General features: G+C 30.6%; 3 protein-coding genes across 5 annotated transcripts; 1 reads left to right on the top strand and 2 right to left on the bottom strand.

The window, feature by feature from the left end:
- Positions 1 to 131: 131 nt before the first annotated feature.
- LOC111283271 (uncharacterized) lies at positions 132 to 10771 on the bottom strand. 2 transcript variants are annotated; one of them, XM_089758533.1, is made up of 3 exons: positions 10602 to 10771; positions 10310 to 10489; positions 132 to 327 (listed from the first exon to the last, which is right to left on the bottom strand). In XM_089758533.1, exons 1-3 carry the CDS (start codon positions 10696 to 10698, stop codon positions 263 to 265), a joined length of 342 nt encoding a protein of 113 aa, XP_089614659.1. In that variant the 5' UTR covers positions 10699 to 10771; the 3' UTR covers positions 132 to 262. The 2 variants fall into 2 exon arrangements, 1 of the variants encoding a protein (XP_089614659.1); XR_002689349.2 differs by lacking the exons at positions 10310 to 10489; positions 10602 to 10771 and adding an exon at positions 579 to 715 and having other exon boundaries at positions 191 to 327.
- A 1273-nt stretch (positions 10772 to 12044) lies between these two features.
- On the top strand, positions 12045 to 16022 carry LOC111283752 (tubby-like F-box protein 3). 2 transcript variants are annotated; one of them, XM_022872360.2, is made up of 7 exons: positions 12045 to 12282; positions 12507 to 13273; positions 13955 to 14042; positions 14321 to 14450; positions 14530 to 14709; positions 14815 to 15296; positions 15714 to 16022. In XM_022872360.2, the coding sequence occupies exons 2-6, from the start codon at positions 12926 to 12928 to the stop codon at positions 15284 to 15286; spliced, it is 1218 nt and encodes a 405-aa protein (XP_022728095.2). In that variant the 5' UTR covers positions 12045 to 12282; positions 12507 to 12925; the 3' UTR covers positions 15287 to 15296; positions 15714 to 16022. The 2 variants fall into 2 exon arrangements, with proteins under 2 accessions (XP_022728095.2, XP_022728096.2); XM_022872361.2 differs by having other exon boundaries at positions 15596 to 15717.
- Positions 16023 to 16700: 678 nt separating this feature from the next.
- On the bottom strand, positions 16701 to 17512 carry LOC149519766 (uncharacterized). The gene is made up of 2 exons (XM_089758532.1): positions 17106 to 17512; positions 16701 to 17005 (listed from the first exon to the last, which is right to left on the bottom strand). Exons 1-2 carry the CDS (start codon positions 17378 to 17380, stop codon positions 16909 to 16911), a joined length of 372 nt encoding a protein of 123 aa, XP_089614658.1. The 5' UTR covers positions 17381 to 17512; the 3' UTR covers positions 16701 to 16908.
- Between the last annotated feature and the right edge of the window lie 3616 nt (positions 17513 to 21128).

Genomic DNA, 21128 nt, shown 5'->3' with positions numbered 1-21128 from the left:
ATATATGGTAGTAGTAATAATTTTTAGTTATTAGTACAAGAAAATAAAAAGAAAAAAAGGAAAATTATCAAGTATTATATTCCATGAAACAATCTAATATTTACCTAAATCCCTGGGGACTTGATCTTGTTATAGGTTCCTACATCAAAAACAGGGTACTTTCCATAGGCAACTTTCATGAAAAATGGACCCTCCTTCCTTCGGCCTGGTCAATTCCCCATTAACAAGCTTGCTAGGCATGACCATCAACGACTTCACCATGTTAACCGGAATGTACTTCAACATAATTAACCCCAATTACGCCATCTTCATTGAAAGAATGTGAACCTGCACATACGAAACATAGATCAATTATTAATTTTCTTTTTGGGTATTTGAAGTCAGAGTTTGAACTCTAATTATTAAATTAAAATTTTAATACTCTATCAATACCAACAGACACTGTTGTTCATATATGGATTATTGATAATAAACATATGCAGACCTTGGAGTTAAGTTTATTCGAAATTTAACCAAATTGAAGAAGGGAAATTATCATATCAAAGGTAAATGAGATAAAACTATGGATGTATTTGCACCGCAAGTTGCCTGGTTTCAGTGCGATCTCCGTGCCAGAATTACCAGACCCAACAACCAAAACGTTCTGGTCTCTAAAAGCATTGTCATTTCTGAACAAGGTTGAATGGAGAACATCTCCAGGGAAGGTATTCATTCCTTCAATCTCTGGTGTATAATTAAGGGTTGCTTGCTTCTCCACTAGCCACCGCCAGTCCATTTCTTGCTTGTTTCATCGAACTTGGCCGACTCAACGCATCTCCGGTACAAAGGACTGATCTTAAAATGAGAAACGTAATCATCCAGGTAGTTTACGGATTGTTTTTTTGAGATAAATCTCGAATAAAAGTCGAAAAATGACAGAATAATGACTCAAATCTCGGAATAGATTTGTTTGAAATTTATTAAATATCTCTTGATCAACAAAAAAATTTACAGAAAAAAAATTTTAAAAGAAAAAGGATAATGACCGATTGTTCTTGCATCATTGGACTCACTGTTCCTCATCAATTTGATTTCTCTTTTGCCAGTGCGAAAATATATGCAGCATGTCTCCTCGGTCATGAAATCTATAATATTTAATTGTTTTTGTATATTTGATCCTAACCACGTGCGCTTTATTGATGAATAAATTAAAAAATTTTGGTTTTAGACAATAATTTTATATAAATTTTAAATGTTTAAATTTACAAAAATAATTATTAAATGTTAAATTATTTTTTGATACGCTATTTTTTTAATTTTACAAGAAAAGATTATCACATATTTTATTTTATTTTTTAATTAATTTTTTATTTTTTAAATATATATATCATATTACTAATCTAACTTTTAAAATTTAAAAATTTCACTAACAACAAATAAAATATATATTTTAGTATATCCGAATATGTACTACTTTATTAACTCTCTAAAAATTTAGCTGACAATTTCAGTCTTTCAAACATACACAAAACACTAACACAATAAATTAATTCAAAACCCAAAAAATATAAAAAAAATATTCCGTTATAAACAGGCAACCAAACTTTTATGAAATTTACAAATTACAATAGAGAATTTTCATTCCTTTTTCCTTATTGTGAAGACTTTAATTTGTAAAAAAATTCAACAATAAAGAATTTGACCACTCTTAATGAAGGTGTGATTGTAAATGTTTGGATAAAAATATTTATTATTGACACGTAAGGTATTTCTTTAATTATAGTTATTTATCAAATAATTTTATTTTGTAAAACTTAAAAATATTTTAAAATTTAAAAAACTAGTATTATCTAAATTTTTTTTATGTTAAATAATTTATAATATTTATCCTCATTTAAATGAGATAAAGTTATTAAGACCGTTTCAATAACAAAATTAATATCTCATTTAAAATTAACTTGAATATTTATTATATAGAACATGTATATATTCTTTATCTTACATTTAAACTATGTAAATGCACTGTAAAATAATTTTGAAGTTTTAGACTTTATTTATTTATTTATTTATTATTATTATTATTATTATTATTATTATTATTATTATTATCTAAAGCATGGATATATTTAGATATTGTGTTTTTATTATTAAATTAAATTTGTAATATATAATACTTATAGTTGTATTTTATTTGCATTACAATAATTTTTTTAATATTTTATATATTATATGATACATGTAGAACAATGGTAATTATTTATAAAATTCTTTAAGAAAATAATTAAGAATAAAATAGGTAAAAAATGTTTTTTATATAGAAAATAAATTGAAACTTTGGTGTAAGGTTAGATCGACATCACCTACATAAGAAGATAATATATAACAAAAAATTCATTAACCAAAAAATTAATTTTTAATTAAAATAAAGCTAAATTAAAAAAAATTAAATTATTGATTTTTTTACTATAAAATATGCACAAAAATATTAAAAACAAAAAAAAAATCTCTTTAAATTTAAAACCACACATATCTCTTTTATTTTTTTCAATTTTCCAATACCATATTATTAATTTCTTTTTAAATTAAAAAAAACACATATTAGTTTAACTCTAAGTCATTTTTTGTCAGTATTCAATTTTTCTTTAAGATTTATATTCCTTTTGTGATATTATTGTTTGTTTTACTTAGATAATTTCTTCTTTTGATATTATTAGTATTCAATTCCTTTTTGTTTGTCACACATTTCTTAATTAATATTTTTTTTAGTATTTTGATCAAAATCATAATTTAATGATAACATGTCAATACTTCTTTTATTATTTAATTGATCATTTAATATTATATTTTATGTTCTTCTAAAAATTCAATATTATATTTATATTAAATTCTTTTTCACTTTTCATCCATATCTAATATCTCTTTTCATTTTTCACATTTTTTAGCATTTTGATCAAGATAATAATAGTAAATTTTAATTAAATATATATTTATGTTTATATATGTTATAAAATTTTAAAGACTTACATATAATTATAAGAAAAATATAAATTTTGCAATAAAAACACATATTTAAATAAGTAAAAAAATATATGCATCACAAGTCAGGAACTAATTAGGTTATAATACAATTTAATGATGCCCTTAGTGAGTGAATCTTGACCCACTGCCTCTCCCATGGAGCTTCATTAATCATGACTCGTGAACAATAAACGATAAAGGATTAATAAATTCTACTATTGTTACTAACAAATGCTTAATTTTACTTATACATTTAATAACAAATTCTAAAGAAACGTGAAACAAACAGTTAAAATTAAAAAGCAATTAGCAAATGCAATAGAAGGAGTCTAAGCATAGCAAACAAAATAAGATATGTGATGCTAAAGCCAAAGCAGTAAAAGACTACAATACCTTGTGATGATGCACACTGTTAAGTAAAAAAGTATAATCATTGACTAGCTTAATCCTTCGGGCAACCGAAGTTGGGTCTGAAAAACTGACTATTCTTCCTAAACTATTGTGTTATATACTCATTAAAATGCTTCTCATACTCTTATTTTCCAATCTGTTTTTTTTACTGTTTTGAGAAGATTACTATATACTTTGGCCACTACCAAACCTTGTTGAGAATTCATTGTCAAGCTGTTCAATAGAAAAAAATTTGCAATGTCGAAACTAGCTCTCTCTGGCATTTTATTAAGGCGGTATGAAAAAAAAAATAATGTCTAGTAGAAATTTGAGTTGCTACCAATTTTACTATAAATTTTAAGATAAATTCAAAAATTGGAATAGTTAAAACTAAATATTAACACAAAAATGAAAGAAAAAAAAATCTATAATGAAGGTCCTCAAGCAAAGATAATTGATAAGGAAGTTCACCCTAAGTCAGAGCTTTTTTTTTTTTTTTTTACTTTATTATTGACAATAGCAACTACTTGCAAACATACAAATCATTAAGTATCCATTGTTGTTGCACGTTAAAATGAAAGAAAATGCTATGGCAAACAGAACAAGCCTTTCATTTTGATACTACACACAAACTCATTACATATTAAAAAAGCCATTGACCATCAAATAAATAGAAATAGAAGTTGGGTACATGCCAGGATTTGGGTGCGGCTAGGTCAGTATTTCCCGCAAAGCAAATGTAAAAATCATTGTCAAAAAGCATTTTGAAAGGTTTAACCTTTTCAAAAATTGAGTTGGATACACAAGGACTGTTAGCGAAATGAAGCAGAATCAAAAAGGTGATTGTAAATCCTTTGATTTTTGGGATAATTTAACCATAGAAAATAAAACATCGTTGTTATATAAGAAAATTAACGAATTGGCATCGATTTTTTTGGATGAATGAAAAACGTTTCTTTCCATTGATGCTGTTAAGATAGCTCAAACTTTTTATAAGAAAAAAAAAAAAGCTCTCACAAACAATAACTCAAGGAGTAATGAAATAGGGAGATGAAAAGCTATGAATGATTGGTTTATGCTTTGAAAAGATAAATGAATGTAATTTCGTTCTTATCCTATGAAGCAAACATGTCAATCATTACTGATGTTTTGATTTTATTATTTATCCGTGAAAACTTAAAAATATTATTAAAAAAATTTGAGAATGAAACTAAAAAATAATAATGATCGATAAGACATGCTCATCACATGTTCATGTCAACATGTGTGCACTTTACCACCTAGTATTACCAGTGGATGCCTTCTATTATTATTATTATTATTATTTTCATTAATTATTTGACAATTTGGATGTCCTTTTTCTCTAATAAGTTGGCTGTATCTATGTAACTACCTCTTACAATAATTACTTTTATATGCAAACTTCACTCTAATAATTTCAATTTTTACTTCTACTTTTACGACATTGTTTTGATATTAAATGCAATTTACTAATTAAACCTTTATATTATGCCACGATTTGGAATCAGACGAAAACAGCAAAAGCAAAACAAAGTTTGTAGACTGAAGTTTATTTAATGTTAAATCCTGATATAGTAGATTTTTTAAAAATTAAAAATAATAAAAAGATATTATTAATAAAGTATAACAATTAATATTTAATAATATAATTGTGGAATATGTCAATTCTTTTCAAATAGGATTTTTTTTCTCAAAAATCTAAACTTTGAAAGTAAAAAAAAAAAACAAAAACAAAAACAAAAAATAAAATAATTAAAAAAATCATAAAAACAAAAATTATTCTTTTCCAAATTTTCCTCTCTTAAAACAATACGATTTTCACCAACTTTCTTCCTAGACCCCTTTCTCTTCTCTATGACTTATCTTTTACATGTCCAATCAATCATTATTATAAAAAAACTAATAAATAATTATAAAATAATAACTTTTTTTTTAATCTTTTCTCTATGATTTCTCTCTCTTTTATTTGTCTAAAAAAATTTAAAAAAAATCACATTCAAACATTTAAAAGGTTTTGAAAATAGATTTTAAAAAATTTTGATTGTGAATTTTGATAATAAATTAATTTTTTAGTAGGAAGAAGAATAGAAAAAAGCACTGAACACGTTTCTGAGAAGAAAAAAAGAGAATAGAAAAAAGAAAAAGAAACAAGAAGCAAGAAACAAGAAAAAAAAAGAAGGAAGAAGCTGAAAAGGAACAAAGAAGAAGACACGTTTTTGGGAAAAAGACAAGAAGGTTAATGACTAATGGATATTTAAATAATTTTATTAAAAGTTAAATTTATAATAAAATTTTTGTGATATATTAAAAAAAGTTAGGGTGTAAATAATTTTTTTTTTTTATTTATAAATTGTATAGATAGATAGATAAAACACATCATTTCATTTATCTTTTAGGCAGCAACGTGGCACACTGAAAGGGTGGGTTGGAGACAAACTTATATGTGAACCAGTAGGTGGCTTGCACTTTCGTTGCAGGTGAAAAAAACTGAGTACATAATGTTTAAATAAAAAAATATGCTCATCTTAAACATGATTATTCAAATATTTTCAGCAATTTCAAAAAATAAAAACTAAAAAAAATGATCAATCATTCAAAAATTAAAACTTAAGAAAGAAATCTGATCTCCTGCAGTAGTAAAAAAATGAAATATGATATCTGCTAATTCATATTTAGGGAAGATTTGACAGAAACATTAAAAAATTGAAACTTAAGAAAGAAAATGAATCTCTTATAGCAGTAAAAAAAATGGGCCCTAACAGATTTTATCATATAGTCAATTGCTATTATACTTAAGAAAGAATAAGCTTATTGAATTAAAATACAAGACTACTTATACAACTTCAAATAATATTAAGCACTTAGGCATGCCTTTCAACAACTAGTTTTCCTAGAAATCCCACTCAAAACATGCAACTCATGCATGTTCAAATGCATGATAAATTTTTGAAGCTTGTCCATGAAGTAATGGTCATAGTTGGAATGATGGAATCTTGCTTTACCACATTTTAGCTTAATACATCTCATTCCATGCCTATAGTATTTCATCAATCTTAAACTCTAAACCTGCAATGACAAAATATAAGTTATGCTTCTAAGGTTTATGTAGATGTTAGTTGCTGATACAAAGTTATGATTTTCAACTATATGTTACCTTTTAGTGCGTTGTTATTTAAGCAATGGTTCTTTATCAGAACAGCTATATCGATTAGAGAAGCTCCATAATGCTCAAACTTCTCAATAACCACCTCCAAACATTCATGCCAGATAGGTACTCCTAGTTTAAATTCCATGATTGAATTTTCATAAAGTACGGTACCCCATAAAAGGTTTATTTGAACACTCTTTCTGACAGGCTGCTTTGCAGCTTTATCTATTGATATATCTTTGAATAAACCATTCGATCCCATTTTTCCAACGTTTTTGTTCTTGCTTTGATTTGGAAAGCTCATGCAAGCGTTGCCCTTTTAACTCCTTCCACATTTGCATGCCCTTGTCCATATTTTCCACAGCATTGTTATAAAGGTTCAAGACTTCATCACAAGGCCATGTTTCCCAATCAACATTGTTACCAATTGCATAATACCAATACAAGTTTACCTGTTCAAGCTGTTACTATCCAAGAGCTAGAAGAATTTCATAGAAATCTAGTTTGATTCTCAGTGCTACTTCACATCTCTTACTTGCTTTACTATATTCTATTGCCCAATCATAGGTTGTTTTGATCTGCTCAAGTATGGATTCCTTCAAACTGTCTTCTATGAAATACATCCTATTCCTTGCCTTGGGCATGTGAACATTTCCTCAAATATATTTCACAAGCTTGACTTCACTAGTGCAAGAAAGCAACAATATAATTTTTGACCTCCTATATCCTTAGAAATTCATAATAATAAAAGCTCTTGGATGCTGAAAGTACTACTTCCTATTATCAATGGAAATGGAAAGTACATACTCTTTTTCTCTTGAAACCTTAAGATTGAAATAATCGTTTCTTGGACAAAACATTGAAACTTTATTAGGTGGAAGATAAAAAGTTAATGAGCTAGTAATCAAAAGAGCTTCTGTCCTAATTTATGCCCAAATTTAAATATGTTGGGATTTACTTTAAATCTCAGAATCTCAGATCAAAAGTTATAAGAGTTTTATGTTTATCTTGTATCCTATATCAAAAGTTTAGTAAAGGTATATGGGGTTTCACCTTTATAAATAAGATGTTTTGGTTTTCGTTTGGTAATCTCAGATAGTTAGACATCAAGAGAATAGCTTGGTGAGTAGGCTATTAAAATGGTGTAATTGAATTTTGGGTTAAGTTTTAAGTAAGGAGTTTTTAGTGACTTTTCTTATTCCAAAAGTCTCTAAGTTGTAAAGATTTATTTGATAGTGGATTAAGTTTGGAGTAGGCCATTTTGAGTTGGGCTAAAACAAATATATTTGTGCATTCTTATTTTTTATTTAAGCTTGCTATTTTGTGTGTGGGTGCTACGTGTGTACATGATGATTTTTCAACAAGTGATATCAGAGCGAGGTTCAAAGTTTAAGGTTCGTGGGATCAAGAGATCGTGAAGCAGTGTTTCAAGATGTCTGAAGAAAGGTATGTTTAGTATGCCTATGCTTAAGTTTAAGATTTTGTTATTTGATGGAAAGAGTAATTTTATGTTATGACAAAGTACGATTCAAGATCTGTCAGTACAACAAGAGTTGGATTAGGCATTAGAGAGTAGTAGCCCTGAGGGAATGTTTGACGGTAATTGGAATAGAATTCAAAAAAAGGCTATTAATACTATTAGATTGGCGTTAGGCCCAGAGGTAAAGTATAGTGTATTGACTGAGAGTATTTCGAAGAGTTTGTGAGATAAGTTTGAAGATATTTATGCGTCGAAGTCGTTAACTAACAGATTATGTTTAAATATGAATTTGTATTTTTTGAAGATGAAAGAAGGTACGAGTCTTTATAATCACCTGAATGTGTTTAATAGATTAATTTGTCAATTGCTAGCGATTTTTATTGATGAGTTAAAAGACGAAGAGAATGCTCTAATTTTGTTATCATCTTTGTTCAAGTCTTATAGGCTTTTAGTTCAGACTTTATTAATGGTAGGTCTACTTTAAAGTTAGATGATGTGACTGCCTTGTTGCGTGAGAATGAAAGATTTATGGGAGCACGAAACTTATCACCTAAGGGGAATACACTAGCTGTAGAGGGTTTTGATCAAGAGAGGACTTAAAAGAGGATTGATGGATCAAGATAAAAATCCAAGTCAAAAGACAGAGATTACAGTGACATAGAATGTTATTATTGTGGTGAAAAAAGATATATCCAAGTGTATTGCAATAAGTTGAAAAAGGATATGGCTACTTTCAAAAGGGTAAATGATGAAAAAAAATCAGATGAGAAAAAGAGTAATATTGCTACTGTTGTGTTTGATGATGATGATGTCATTTTGATGACTTGTGTAGATGAGACTCAGACTTTGAAAAGTGATAAAAGTTAAGTTTTAGATTCAACTGCTATAGTTAATGTCTACAATGATAGGAGTTGCTTTGTAGAATTGGATGAGAATGTGAAGTATGAGGATATTGTGGTTACCAACATCGAAAAGGTACAGATTCAAGGCATTAAGAGTGTTCACCTTAGATTTCACAATGGTGTTATTGGGACACTTCATCATGTAAGGTATATACCAAGTTGTAGCTACAATTTGATTGCTTTGGGTGAGTTAGTTTCTTAGGGATACACATATTATGGTAGTAATGATTGGTTGAAAGTGTACAAGAGTGGTAGTGTGATTATACAAAGGAATAAGGTCAAAAATCACTTGTATATGCTTGATGGAGCCTCAGTTGCTATGATTCCTATGATGAAAGAAAAGAAGAAAAGTAAGCGTGTCAGCTTTGCATATATTATAGAAGTGTTTGGAGATTCAAGTCAATGGAGGATTTGTTGAGATTTACCTTAAATCTTAGAATCTTACATCGAAAGTTATAAGAGTTTTGAGTTTATCTTGTATCTCATATCGAGAGTTTAGCAAAGGTATAAGGGGTTTCACCCTTATAAATAAGATGTTTTGTTTTTGGTTTTGGTTTTGGTTTAGTAATCTAGATAGTTAGATACTAAGAGAATAGCTAGGTGAGTAGGCTATTAAAATGGTGTAATTAGATTTTGGGTTAAGTTTTGAGTAATGAATTTTTGGTAACTTTTCTTATTCTAAAAGTCTCTAAGTTATAAAGATTTATTTGATAGTAGATTAGGTTTGAAGTAGAATATTTTGAGTTGGATCAAAACAAATATATTTGTGTGTTCTTATTCCTTATTTAAGCTTGCTATTTTGTGTGTAGGTGCTACGTGTGTGCGTATTGATTTTTCAATAAAATCCAAACTTGAAAAAAATTAAGGGATGGTAAATAGAGGTGATGTTATAATGTTGTAATTTTTATAGACTTGGAGTTCTTTTTTTTTTTTTTTTCTTTCAGAATAGATTGTTGTTTTTGTTTATCCTAAAGAAATATAAAAAAGTAACTTTTAGTTGTTCGAGTAAAAAATTTCACTCGAAAAAGTTTCTAAAAACACAACAAAAAATAATAAATATAGCAAATCTCTATATGAGAAAGATTATAAAAAATTAAAAATAAAAAAATTTTTACTTGAAACAATAGCACCAAATCAAATGTCACAAATTAAAAATTTTAATGTAATTTTGACAGTGAAAATAGCTAAATCGAAGTATGGTTTGAAAGACAATAACTAAAAAGCAAATCCAAAACCTCACTGAAAGTGATAGTAAGAAATTTTAAGATATGATACATCTCATAACTCAAATGCAAATCCAAATTGACTAAAATGAAACTCAAATTGCAAAGAAATTTGACAATCATGGAGAGCTCAAAACTAACAACTAACCATCAACGTTGGTACTACCATCGTGATAGTAGCCGATGAATATTCGCTTTTCTCGATGTTCACGTTTTCTTTGATGATCAGAGCTTCGTCGTTCCCATAATCTCTGAGATCCACAATAGGTGACATGCACATTTTTTTCGAACTCTTTGTCGTTAACACTAGTTTCTCTGTATTTTTCACCTGAAATAAAACTTACTAAAAAGTTAATTCTCAAAACTAAAAAGTTTTTAAAAAAATCAGCTTCAGATGCGTTTTATACTGATACTTTGTCATTTTGGAGACGGAGGCTTACCCTTAGAAGAAAACGATCTCTTATTATCAAGAAAAGATCCACTTCGTCTTGTTGAAACCATAACTCTCTGATTTTCTTTTTGTGCTAATTTTCTCATTGAAACCAGAGAAGGGAAAAGTCATGAAAAACCAACACAAAAACTGACATACGTGGCAGCTTCAAAATCCTTTGGGATTCTTTTTATATGTTGTACATAGATTAGATTTGTTGGTAATTAATGAAATTGAAAGTAGTTTATTGTCAATATATCTAAACGAATTTCAAAATTCATGACAATTTCATATATACAAAGTTAAAAAGAAAAAGGAAAGAATTAAGGCAAAGAAAAATGATGTTTTTCAAATTACAAAGACAAAGCTAACATTGGTTGACATGAAATTCAAGCTTATGCTTATGCTAAAATGACAAATAATATAATATAATAGGTCATTTTTAATATTTAAGATGATAAATAGAATAAGATGATAATTATTTTATATAATATTTGATTTATATCTAAAGAAATGGATATAATTGCAATGATGATTATCATTTTCTTGACATAATATGATTTAATCATTTTAAAGTGAAGAAAAATATTTTTAATTTATGAAATTAAATTTATATATTTTATTATATTTTTAAAAATCATATCAACAATTTAAATTATATAAACTTTAAAAAAAATAATTTTGATCAATAAATAAAATTATACTGTCCCAATTTTTACATATATCAATTATAAGATATGATAATATTATTTAATTTAATTTTATTTATAATATCGTTTTATCATATCTTATCATAATCTTACACACTAAACACATTTTTGGATGTGTACAAAATTATGATAGGATAGAATCATATAAACTTATAAATAGTATTAAATTAGATGATCTCATTCTAGACAATTTTTTTATTATTCTAGTAAAAAACATATTTTTTAAATTTATATTGAAAAAATATGTTGATAATATGTGTGGTGAATATATAATTTAATAATATTTTTAAATGTCATATATATATATATATAAGCTAATATAATTAATGATATTATGGTTAATGATACTAAAATTTAGGTTAACATAACTTACAGTTTGAAAATTTATGATGTAAGATGGAAATTGTTTATTTTATTTTTTCATGCTAATTTATACAATTTTTTTTTCAAAATAAAGATGAAAAATTAATTAACTATTATTTATTCAAAATATAAACATAAAGAAAATTCTTGAAAACATGCAACGTACCAATGGAAAAACCAAAGAATACAGAGTACAGATAGTATGAAATTGTAAAACTTCTGTTTTTTACTGGAAAGGTGAGAAGGGAAGCCAAAGTTCAAACCAAAGCCGGTTCAGGGCAGCCTTAGGATTAGGATTAGACAACGGGGCAATGTTGGATAAGGTGCAGATGGGACCCATTTCTCCCACTGAAATTCTGGTCTAAGACTCTGAGTCTCTTGCCCCCAGCTTCACACATCACCGCACAAGAAACCGCACCAAACCCAAACAACACACACACAAAAAAAAGGAAAGGTCCTAACTTTCTCCCCTCCTGCACCTGCAGGCTGCAACCGCCTCTGTCTCTCTGTCCAAGGAGCTTGGATTTCATCGGAACCAAAATCCGGGTTGACCCCACGATCCGAAAAGGCGATCCATGTTGACTAGGAATTTCTTGCTTGTGCTTTGATCTTTTTAAGGTTTGATAAATTGTCTCAATTTATATTATTTGGTAGTTTTATGGGTCCTGGTTAGTTAGGATAAGGGGAGGAATCTGCGGGAGTTTGTTTGAATATATTTTGATCTTTTTTACGGCTGCCTTTTGTTCAGTTACTAGATTTATTGGGTGAAGAGTAAATTTTTGTAGTATAGATTAAATTCTAAGATTTTGATAATTAGTGTTTTGCCTATATGCTATTTGTAGGTGTTAGTGATGGCGGTAATCTACATTGTTTTGGAGGGGAATTGGTGATGAACTGATGATGTGGTGCTGACTCACTTCAATTTTTGAAATTTTTTTCGACTTATTATACTTTCTGGTTCTGGATCATGTTCTTTAGTGCTTATTAACTAATTTGTGTATGAAGTTTGAGAGTTTTTGGAATGTGGGTTGATTAGACTCTTGGAGGATTTAACTGTACAATGCAAAACATTAGTGCTTTTTAGGTTATACTTTTGTGTATGAGAGCTGCGATTTTGGGGATTTTATGGTGTTTGGTGTTGAGAATTATAGGAAAATTGGATGCTTTTTAGGTACATTGTTGAGTTATTTGAAGCTTTATAGGTGAAGTGCATTATTAAGCTGTCATTGGATTTTAGAGGATTACGTGTAAGGAGGCATCAATGTCGTTTAAGACCATTTTCCAGGACATGAAGGGGGAGCTGGGGAGTATATCCAGAAGAGGGTTTGATGTGAAGTTTGGATTTGGAATGAAATCGAGGTCAAACAGGGTAGTTCAGGATAGCTCGGTTCCAGTTGATACATTCAAGCAGAGTTGTTGGGCAAACACGCCGCCTGAGCTTTTGAGGGATATATTGATGAGAATAGAGGCATCAGAGAGTGCTTGGCCTCCACGAAAGAATGTGGTTGCCTGTGCTGGTGTATGTAGGAATTGGAGAGAGATTATGAAGGAAATTGTGAAAACCCCAGATATTTCTGGCAAGTTGACATTCCCAATCTCATTGAAGCAGGTAATAGATGTTAGCATGTTCCTTTTAAGGACATGTAATTTACGATTGCTTTCATTTGGTTATGCATGGCTTTGAATCTTTAGTTCTTGTTCTTTTCTTCTTCTTTCTTCAAGTTTCATTGAAGTAAGAATATTTTAGTAACATTTTAAAAAATAGTAGCAATCCCTTGTTCTTGTTGTACTCTCTTGATAAGTGCGGTGCACCAGTCCTTTCGTAAGTAATGGTTGAATGGTGCTGATAAATGAGAAAAATGATGGCAGTATCATCCCTTCTGCTGGTTTGTTGGAGCTAAGATCTTTATTGCATTTTAGGACTGCTTGTGATACTCTTTTGGAAGGTTAGGAGTCTGAAGTTAGAAATAGGTAGGGTACTGTATCAGTATCCTGCTGCATCACATAAAGTTTTCTTCTTAACTTATCGCATCATAGATTTTGAATTCTAACAATGGACTGAAAACATGAAATTCTCCTTCATAACTATTTTTCTCCTGAGATGAATTGAGAACTTGAGAGTTCTTTGGCAGTAGAATTGCTTGAAAGGTATCTGTCTAAATTAATATAGAATAGACTATAAGCTCTCTGCTTGTGTTCAGAACAGTTTTTGTATTCATCAATTATCTGTGAATAAGTAACTGAAAAGTTAGGGCACATTTCCACAGTCTTTGGTTTTTTGTTTTTGCAGCCTGGTCCAAGGGACTCCCTCCTTCAGTGTTACATAAAACGGAATCGTAGCAACCAAACATATTATCTATACCTTGGCTTGAATCAAGGTTTGCTGCTTTTATTTATTTATGTTTTTTTTTGTGGCCTTGGGGAAGGGCTGGGGTCGGTGCTGTGAGCTTTACTTGTGTTTCTCTGTGCTGTTGTCTGGATTTTGCTTGTATTTGTTGATTGAATGAAAAATATTGATGGATATATCATGTAATTAGGTTCATCGAAAGTTAGTGCCTTAACTATTTGATAATTGTGGTGGGTACCTGTTTCTCTTTGGGTATCCTTTCTTAGCTGTAAATGTGAAACTGTTTTCCTTTGTGTATTTTCTTGGCAGCTTCTAATGATGATGGAAAGTTCCTTCTTGCTGCAAGTAAGTGCCGCCGCACTACCTGCACTGATTATATCATCTCATTAAATGTCAATGATGTGTCAAAAGGAAGCAGTACCTACATCGGAAAATTGAGGTATTGTCAGCTGGATTATGATTTGACCGATACATTACTCATTTTGGAAATCTAACCTTACCTTGATATGCTTTAACAGATCAAACTTTTTGGGGACCAAATTCACAATCTATGACGTACAGCTTCCAAATGCTGGAGCCAAAGTTACTAAAAGTTGCTCAACCAGGCTAATAAATGTGAAAAAAGTTTCTCCTCGTGTCCCAGCTGGCAACTATCCTGTAGGCCACATCTCATATGAGTTGAATGCCCTGGGTACCAGGTAAGGTGTATGGTGAAAGCTGCCCTTTTATGTATCTCTTTGTATCTGGGGGTGGTCATTATTCAGCAACTCACTTGTTTGGAATTAACATTTTCTGGAAAACAGAGGTCCAAGGAGAATGCAGTGCATCATGGATGCCATTCCTGCTTCTTCTATTGAGCCTGGAGGTGTTGCTCCCACACAGACTGAATTCCTACACGGTAATCTGGATGCCTTTCCATCACTGCCGTTCTTTAGATCAAAATCAACCTGTGCAGAGAATTTCCAATCCAGATCTTTGTCTGGCCAGAAAGATGGAATGCTGGTGTTGAGGAATAAGGCACCCAGGTGGCATGAACAACTCCAGTGCTGGTGTCTGAACTTCTACGGACGAGTGACAGTTGCTTCAGTCAAAAATTTTCAGCTGGTTGCATCTCCAGAGAATGGTGTTGCTGGGCAGGAACATGAGAATGTCATTCTCCAGTTCGGAAAAGTGGGGAAGGATGTATTCACTATGGATTATCAGTATCCAATCTCAGCTTTTCAAGCATTTGCCATATGCCTTAGTAGCTTTGACACTAAGATTGCTTGTGAGTGATTTCAAACAGGTATGAGTCTAACATAACTCTTGGACTTTTGACAATTGAATCTGAATATAAGCGTAATTTTTTTTCCTGATTGGGACAAATAGTGAAACCTGTTTTCCTATTTGTTGGTATACCAAATTCCAACTTTGCTTTAATTTTGTTTTGTAGTTTGTTGGTTTAATCCATGTTCTGGGGTTTCCTTCTGTGCTGGAATTCTAGATTGTGATTTAAACATCCAGATATTAGATGTGATGCCATTTATAGAATCTATCCTGTAATTATACAAAAAAAAATCTGACCTGTGACTTGGTCTACTGTAGAAGTATCTTGCCAATCCTGCCACGAGGCACTTTCAATTAGCATAGTAATTGTAAGTTCGTAATCCTGCATTTGCTTGTGGATCTTGAAATAGTTGAAGCTCCTGGTTTTCAACTGCAGGTATTGCCTGATGCAAAATAGTTGGTTTGCAAGGTAATAGTCATGCTATGGACTTGGAATGATCTGCGACAAAGTTTCTAGGTACTTCAGTGCTTTCTGTTTTCTATATGAGCAGTTAGGATTTAACTTTTTAGTTCGTTGCTGTACATGTAATTGTTTGTGTTAAGAGCGAGACATGACCGCTATACGTTGGTTGCATGCTTTGCTAACATGCTCGTCTCTTTGATCATTGATTGTAGTGGTTTCTTGAATTTGTTTATGGATTCCCTGTTGGACACTTTTTTCCATTTTAGATGTCTACTTCCTCAATTTTCGAATTGTGTCTCTAATGTTAATAAAAAAATTCTTTTAACAGGTTGACATAATTGTTTATATTTTTACTTTTCAAGTTCTGGTTGAATCCTTTGCCTGTCCTCAAGCCAAATAGTTGCTTTAACTCAACCTCCTGAAGCCCGGGACTTTTTTCTTGATCGAAGGCAAACAAATTCTTTTTTTTTTTTCTTGATTATTTTTAGATGTTTTAATTTTAAATATAATACGGTGATACAATACAAAAATTATATAAAAAAAAAAATCGATGCAATTTAAAATTTTAATAAAAATTATATATGAATTTGATAAAAATAAAAAATAAATGTTTCCTATTGCGTGTATCAAATGAATTTGATACAATAATTTTTTGTAATTTATACATACAAACACGTTATATATACAAGAATTATGGGATTTGATTATTTTTACTTTGACATCCATCCTACGCGTCTTTAAGCTTTGGTTTGGCTCCTCAGACATTCAGCTTGTGAAATTCCTTTACATGTTAGCAAAGGGAATTCTCATTGATGTTGCATACCAAGATGGATAAAACAGGGAAAACAAATAAAGAGGTAAGTTTTTTCTTTGGTACACTCCAATCAACAATACTAGTTTGAAACACCCCCCCCCCCCCCCCCCCCCCAAAAAAAAAAAAAAAAAGATGAACTTTCCCAGTTGAAGTAATCATCCCAATTAATCAGCTGATAACATTTATTAATACTCAAACCAGTTTTCATAATAGATGACAATAGCGTTGGAAACAACAAGAAAACAAAGCGGACAGCAGTGATGAAATTGTAAACACTAGTAGACTGTAAAAATTATGGTAAGGAACAACTATGCTGCAGATGACCTCTATCTCTGTGCAACATACAGAATAGGATCAGAATGGGGGAGGCCCGCCAGGGCCGGGAGGACCATAGCCACGAGGTCCACCGAAGCATTCCTGTAGTAGCCAACAACAGCACAGACAGTAAAAGCTGCAATCGAAAACAATTAAGGTTAAGAAGTGAGTAAGATAAAAATCGAAGCGTAGTTAACTAGACATTGGAGGAGAATTGAGAAAAGATGATTGCTTACAAAGAAGATATCATGTTGCACAAGCCATCAGCAAATCCACCAAAGAACCCACCTCCAAATCCAGGGCCCCAGGGACCTCCAGGCCCCGGACCCCAGCCAGGTCCCCCTGGACCTCCTCCCCATCCCCCAGGTCCTCCTGGACCTCCGCCCCATCCACCTGGTCCTCCCCATCCACCGGGTCCTCCTGGACCTCCTCCCCATCCACCAGGTCCTCCTGGACCTCCCCCCCATCCGCCAGGTCCTCCAGGCCCTCCTCCCGGTCCACCAGGTCCCATTGCTAACTTTCTGGTCTAGTCTGTCTTCACCACTTCAACCACCAGCAAGACGTTGCCAGGAGATAGTTTCGGTCTCGAAATGCAGGTATCTAGAAAAATGAATTATCAGGGCCGATCCTCCTCTTTAAGTTTTGTAAGGATAAGTGTTTCGTAATGGTCTCTCACAGCACAGCAAGAAACCTACCGGTCTCTAATTACGTAAACTGCTATTCTTTCATTTGACTCTTTATCTGTCATTCAAAGCTACAATCAATTAATGTATATGTATATGTACAAATCACACTTGTAGTGGTTTTAACAAAGGTTTAACTTGTCAAACATAAAGAACCCATTGATTTAAATAATCCATAGCTATTTGCCAATTTCTTGTTGTTCTTCACACGTTTCTATGCTTTGCCAGTTGCCAGACAACGTTGTGGTTTGCCGCTAACCTATTAATTGAAGTTTGATTTGAGTTAAAAACACCTTCACTATTCACTGTACAAACTACAAAGAAAGCCGTGAAAATAATCAACCGTCGTCTTGGCTGCGAGTACATTTTAGAAGCTGTGGAAGATGGGGTTAGTTTTTGTTTTAGGCTTGTTTAGCTCACCCAATTTGCTTAATAAGGTTGGGCCTTTCCAAGGTTGACTGGTTTTTGAAGAGTATAGTTATTTCGGAATATCAACCATTTCAGGCCCATTAGCACTTTTATTTTTATTGGGATTTATGAATAGTGAGGATTTGATATTTGATATGAAAGAAATCTTCAACTGGTCGGTAGAGTACTGAATTTTTAGTGTCTCGGCTTTTGGCAATTTTACATACCAAAAAAATAAAAACTAATTTTTTCCCTTATATCTGTATCGTGATAAATTGGTAGAATTGAATTTTTTGGAAGGTACCCTTGCTTCATATTAATTTCACATAGAAGGCAATTAAAAAAACCATGCTTGGCCTTCAGGCCCTTCACCGATAATAATGTGATAAGATTTTATGGGGCATGGGTTTTAGTATGATCTACCAATGGCACATGGCACTGATCGTAGGGCCAACCATCCACGCAGGCAGCCGACCCTACTCAAACTAATGCACCTGCTACCATTTTCTTTTCTTTTCTAAAGAAAAAGTACAACCATTAGCTAAAGCCCATATGGCAACACCAATTTGCCAGTGGAGCTTCTGATACGAGTTTTGATCAGTTTCAACCTGCAAAACAGGGACATTCCTGTTCTCTAATTCTAAAATGTTTCTAGTATTGTATTTAAAATTATCCTGTACAGTAACAGTACTGTACAACTCGTACGCAGTTAAAACCAATCCTGGAAATCCCACTCCCCAAAAAAACTCCTGGACTGGTTGGTTGCCCTGAACACACAGAGACACCAACCATTTTCAATAATCTTTCTTTTGCAGCGCGTTTGGCCTGCCCTGCAAGTTTAGAAACTCTACAGATCAAAGAAAATGATAAGAGTAATACCACTACTATTTTAAGCAGAAAATTTTTGCTGTTTTAATTGCTTGGAAAAAGATAAATGCGAGTATGTAGAAGTTTCAACGCTTTTGATAGCTGACACCATGAAGCTATCTGATGCCAGTCTATGGGGGCATCAAAGCTCTCCCATCTCATTTCCTCATCAGAACCAATGCCCAAGCCAAGGGACCCGACTGCTTAAACTGGGTTCTTCTCAATGATTTACGCTAGCTCTACCAAATACCAATCTACGAAATAAACAGGTAGTTGTAATAGTAAAGACTAAATGGGGCTGTTTCTCGGACATCAATATCAGATTGTTGTAAATGGGAAATAAAGAAACCATCAAATCAGTGGCGGAAAAAAAGGAGAGCCGTTGGCTTAGTATTGGGATAGATTAATCCTTGGATGAGTGGTCCAACTTAGGGGCTCCCATTTATGGCCAAAAGTAGCTTAATCAATGAAAAATAACGATCGGATTGCAAGAAGGGGGATGGTTTGAATGGGAGGTTCCACAATCAGGACCACTAAAAATAAGCCATTAATTGAATTGATAACACAAAGCTAACATTTGGTGTGAGGGTTTACCAACTGATGGTCCCATCATCCATGAACTTTACCTTTATGGCAATTGATGCTAACCATTAACAATATTTGCACCCCACGTTAGCTGGGCGAAGATTTATGAGCATTTTATGGGAAAAATCTAGTTCTTTTAATTCATGAAATCGAATGTCCTTGAGGAAGTTGGCAATGTAATATGTGTCAGTTCCCAAAATAATTTATATGTTAGTTCAAGATGAATTGGATTGGTTTTAATTTTTTCAAAATTAAATGTTAGTAAATGTTTGTGAAAAATAATAATACAATATATATATGAAATATATATTCACAAATGAATTTGAAATATAGAGAAATCAAATATAATAATGAACAAAAATTCAGTTTTTCCTTAAAGTGAATAAATGATAGAGAAATTAAATACAATAATTTATATAAGGTTCAATTTTTCTTTAAAAGCTTTTACACTCTCTCTAAAATGTTAATCTTACAAATATTTTTTAGAAGCTAAAGAATAATCTCTAAATCTTTATCTTTCAAGATTAAAATAGAAATTTCTAAATCTTAGAATGAATTTCTACCAAAACTCACAAAAAAACTAAAAAAACCTCACTTTTAGACCTGTTCGAGGATTGGACTATCTGTTTAAATTTGAAAATTTGTTCAAGTTTTAAAAGAGTTTAAACAAAAAATTAAGTATCGTTAAACAGTTTTGGACAAAATTTTTAAATTTATTTTAATTTTGGGTCGCATCTTAAACATAAAATTAAAACTCGAGTATAATTTAGTCCGATTCAAATAATATAAATAAAATTAAATTATTATAATATATAAATATATATGTAAATTTTTATTTTAATATTTTATATATTTTTTTAAAAAATAATTTTTATTTTTTTATTATAAAAATTGAAATTAATGGGTAGGTTTGAATTTTTTTTTTTAATATGAGCTGAGCTTGAATTAAAATAGAAATTTCTAAATCTTAGAATGAATTTCTACCAAAACTCACAAAAAAACTAAAAAAACCTCACTTTTAGACCTGTTCGAGGATTGGACTATCTGTTTAAATTTGAAAATTTGTTCAAGTTTTAAAAGAGTTTAAACAAAAAATTAAGTATCGTTAAACAGTTTTGGACAAAATTTTTAAATTTATTTTAATTTTGGGTCGCATCTTAAACATAAAATTAAAACTCGAGTATAATTTAGTCCGATTCAAATAATATAAATAAAATTAAATTATTATAATATATAAATATATATGTAAATTTTTATTTTAATATTTTATATATTTTTTTAAAAAATAATTTTTATTTTTTTATTATAAAAATTGAAATTAATGGGTAGGTTTGAATTTTTTTTTTAATATGAGTTGAGCTTGAAAAAAAATTTAAATTCAAAATATCAAATCGGATTTGAATAAATATATAAATTATTAATATCAAATATAAACTTGATCCAAACCCAATCCGATCTAACCTATAAATATCTTTACTCACCCTTAATCCCCAAATAATCTTTAGATTTTACAAAAAAATTGCAAACTTAAAATACTTATCAAAAGTTAGGCGATTGCTAATTTTGTGCAAAAAGACACAAATGAAGAATGAATAAAGAATGGGTTTACATAGAAAATTTTGTACAATGTACATAGAAAATTTTCATTCTCAAAATCAATTAAGTTAAAATTATATTAAATTCAAGAAAAATAAATTTTCTTTAAATATAAATTAG

This window comes from Durio zibethinus, chromosome 3 (assembly GCF_047325235.1).
Source record: "Durio zibethinus cultivar Kanyao isolate XHJ-2024 chromosome 3, ASM4732523v1, whole genome shotgun sequence".
NCBI classification, from domain to species: Eukaryota; Viridiplantae; Streptophyta; class Magnoliopsida; order Malvales; family Malvaceae; genus Durio; species Durio zibethinus.
Note: the sequence above shows the minus strand (reverse complement) of the source record. Positions and strands in the feature narration are given on the sequence as shown.

Coding starts and splice junctions, on each gene's coding strand:
- LOC149519766 (XM_089758532.1), bottom strand. CDS start 17,380: ATGGGACCTGGTGGACCGGGAGGAGGGCCTGGAGGACCTGGCGGATGG. Junction 17,006..17,105: donor TGCAACATGATATCTTCTTT/GTAAGCAATCAT, acceptor TTTCGATTGCAG/CTTTTACTGTCTGTGCTGTT.
- LOC111283271 (XM_089758533.1), bottom strand. CDS start 10,698: ATGAGAAAATTAGCACAAAAAGAAAATCAGAGAGTTATGGTTTCAACA. Junction 10,490..10,601: donor GAGATCGTTTTCTTCTAAGG/GTAAGCCTCCGT, acceptor GTTTTATTTCAG/GTGAAAAATACAGAGAAACT. Junction 328..10,309: donor TGGTAGTACCAACGTTGATG/GTTAGTTGTTAG, acceptor TCGTATGTGCAG/GTTCACATTCTTTCAATGAA.
- LOC111283752 (XM_022872360.2), top strand. CDS start 12,926: ATGTCGTTTAAGACCATTTTCCAGGACATGAAGGGGGAGCTGGGGAGT. Junction 13,274..13,954: donor TCCCAATCTCATTGAAGCAG/GTAATAGATGTT, acceptor TTGTTTTTGCAG/CCTGGTCCAAGGGACTCCCT. Junction 14,710..14,814: donor TTGAATGCCCTGGGTACCAG/GTAAGGTGTATG, acceptor TCTGGAAAACAG/AGGTCCAAGGAGAATGCAGT.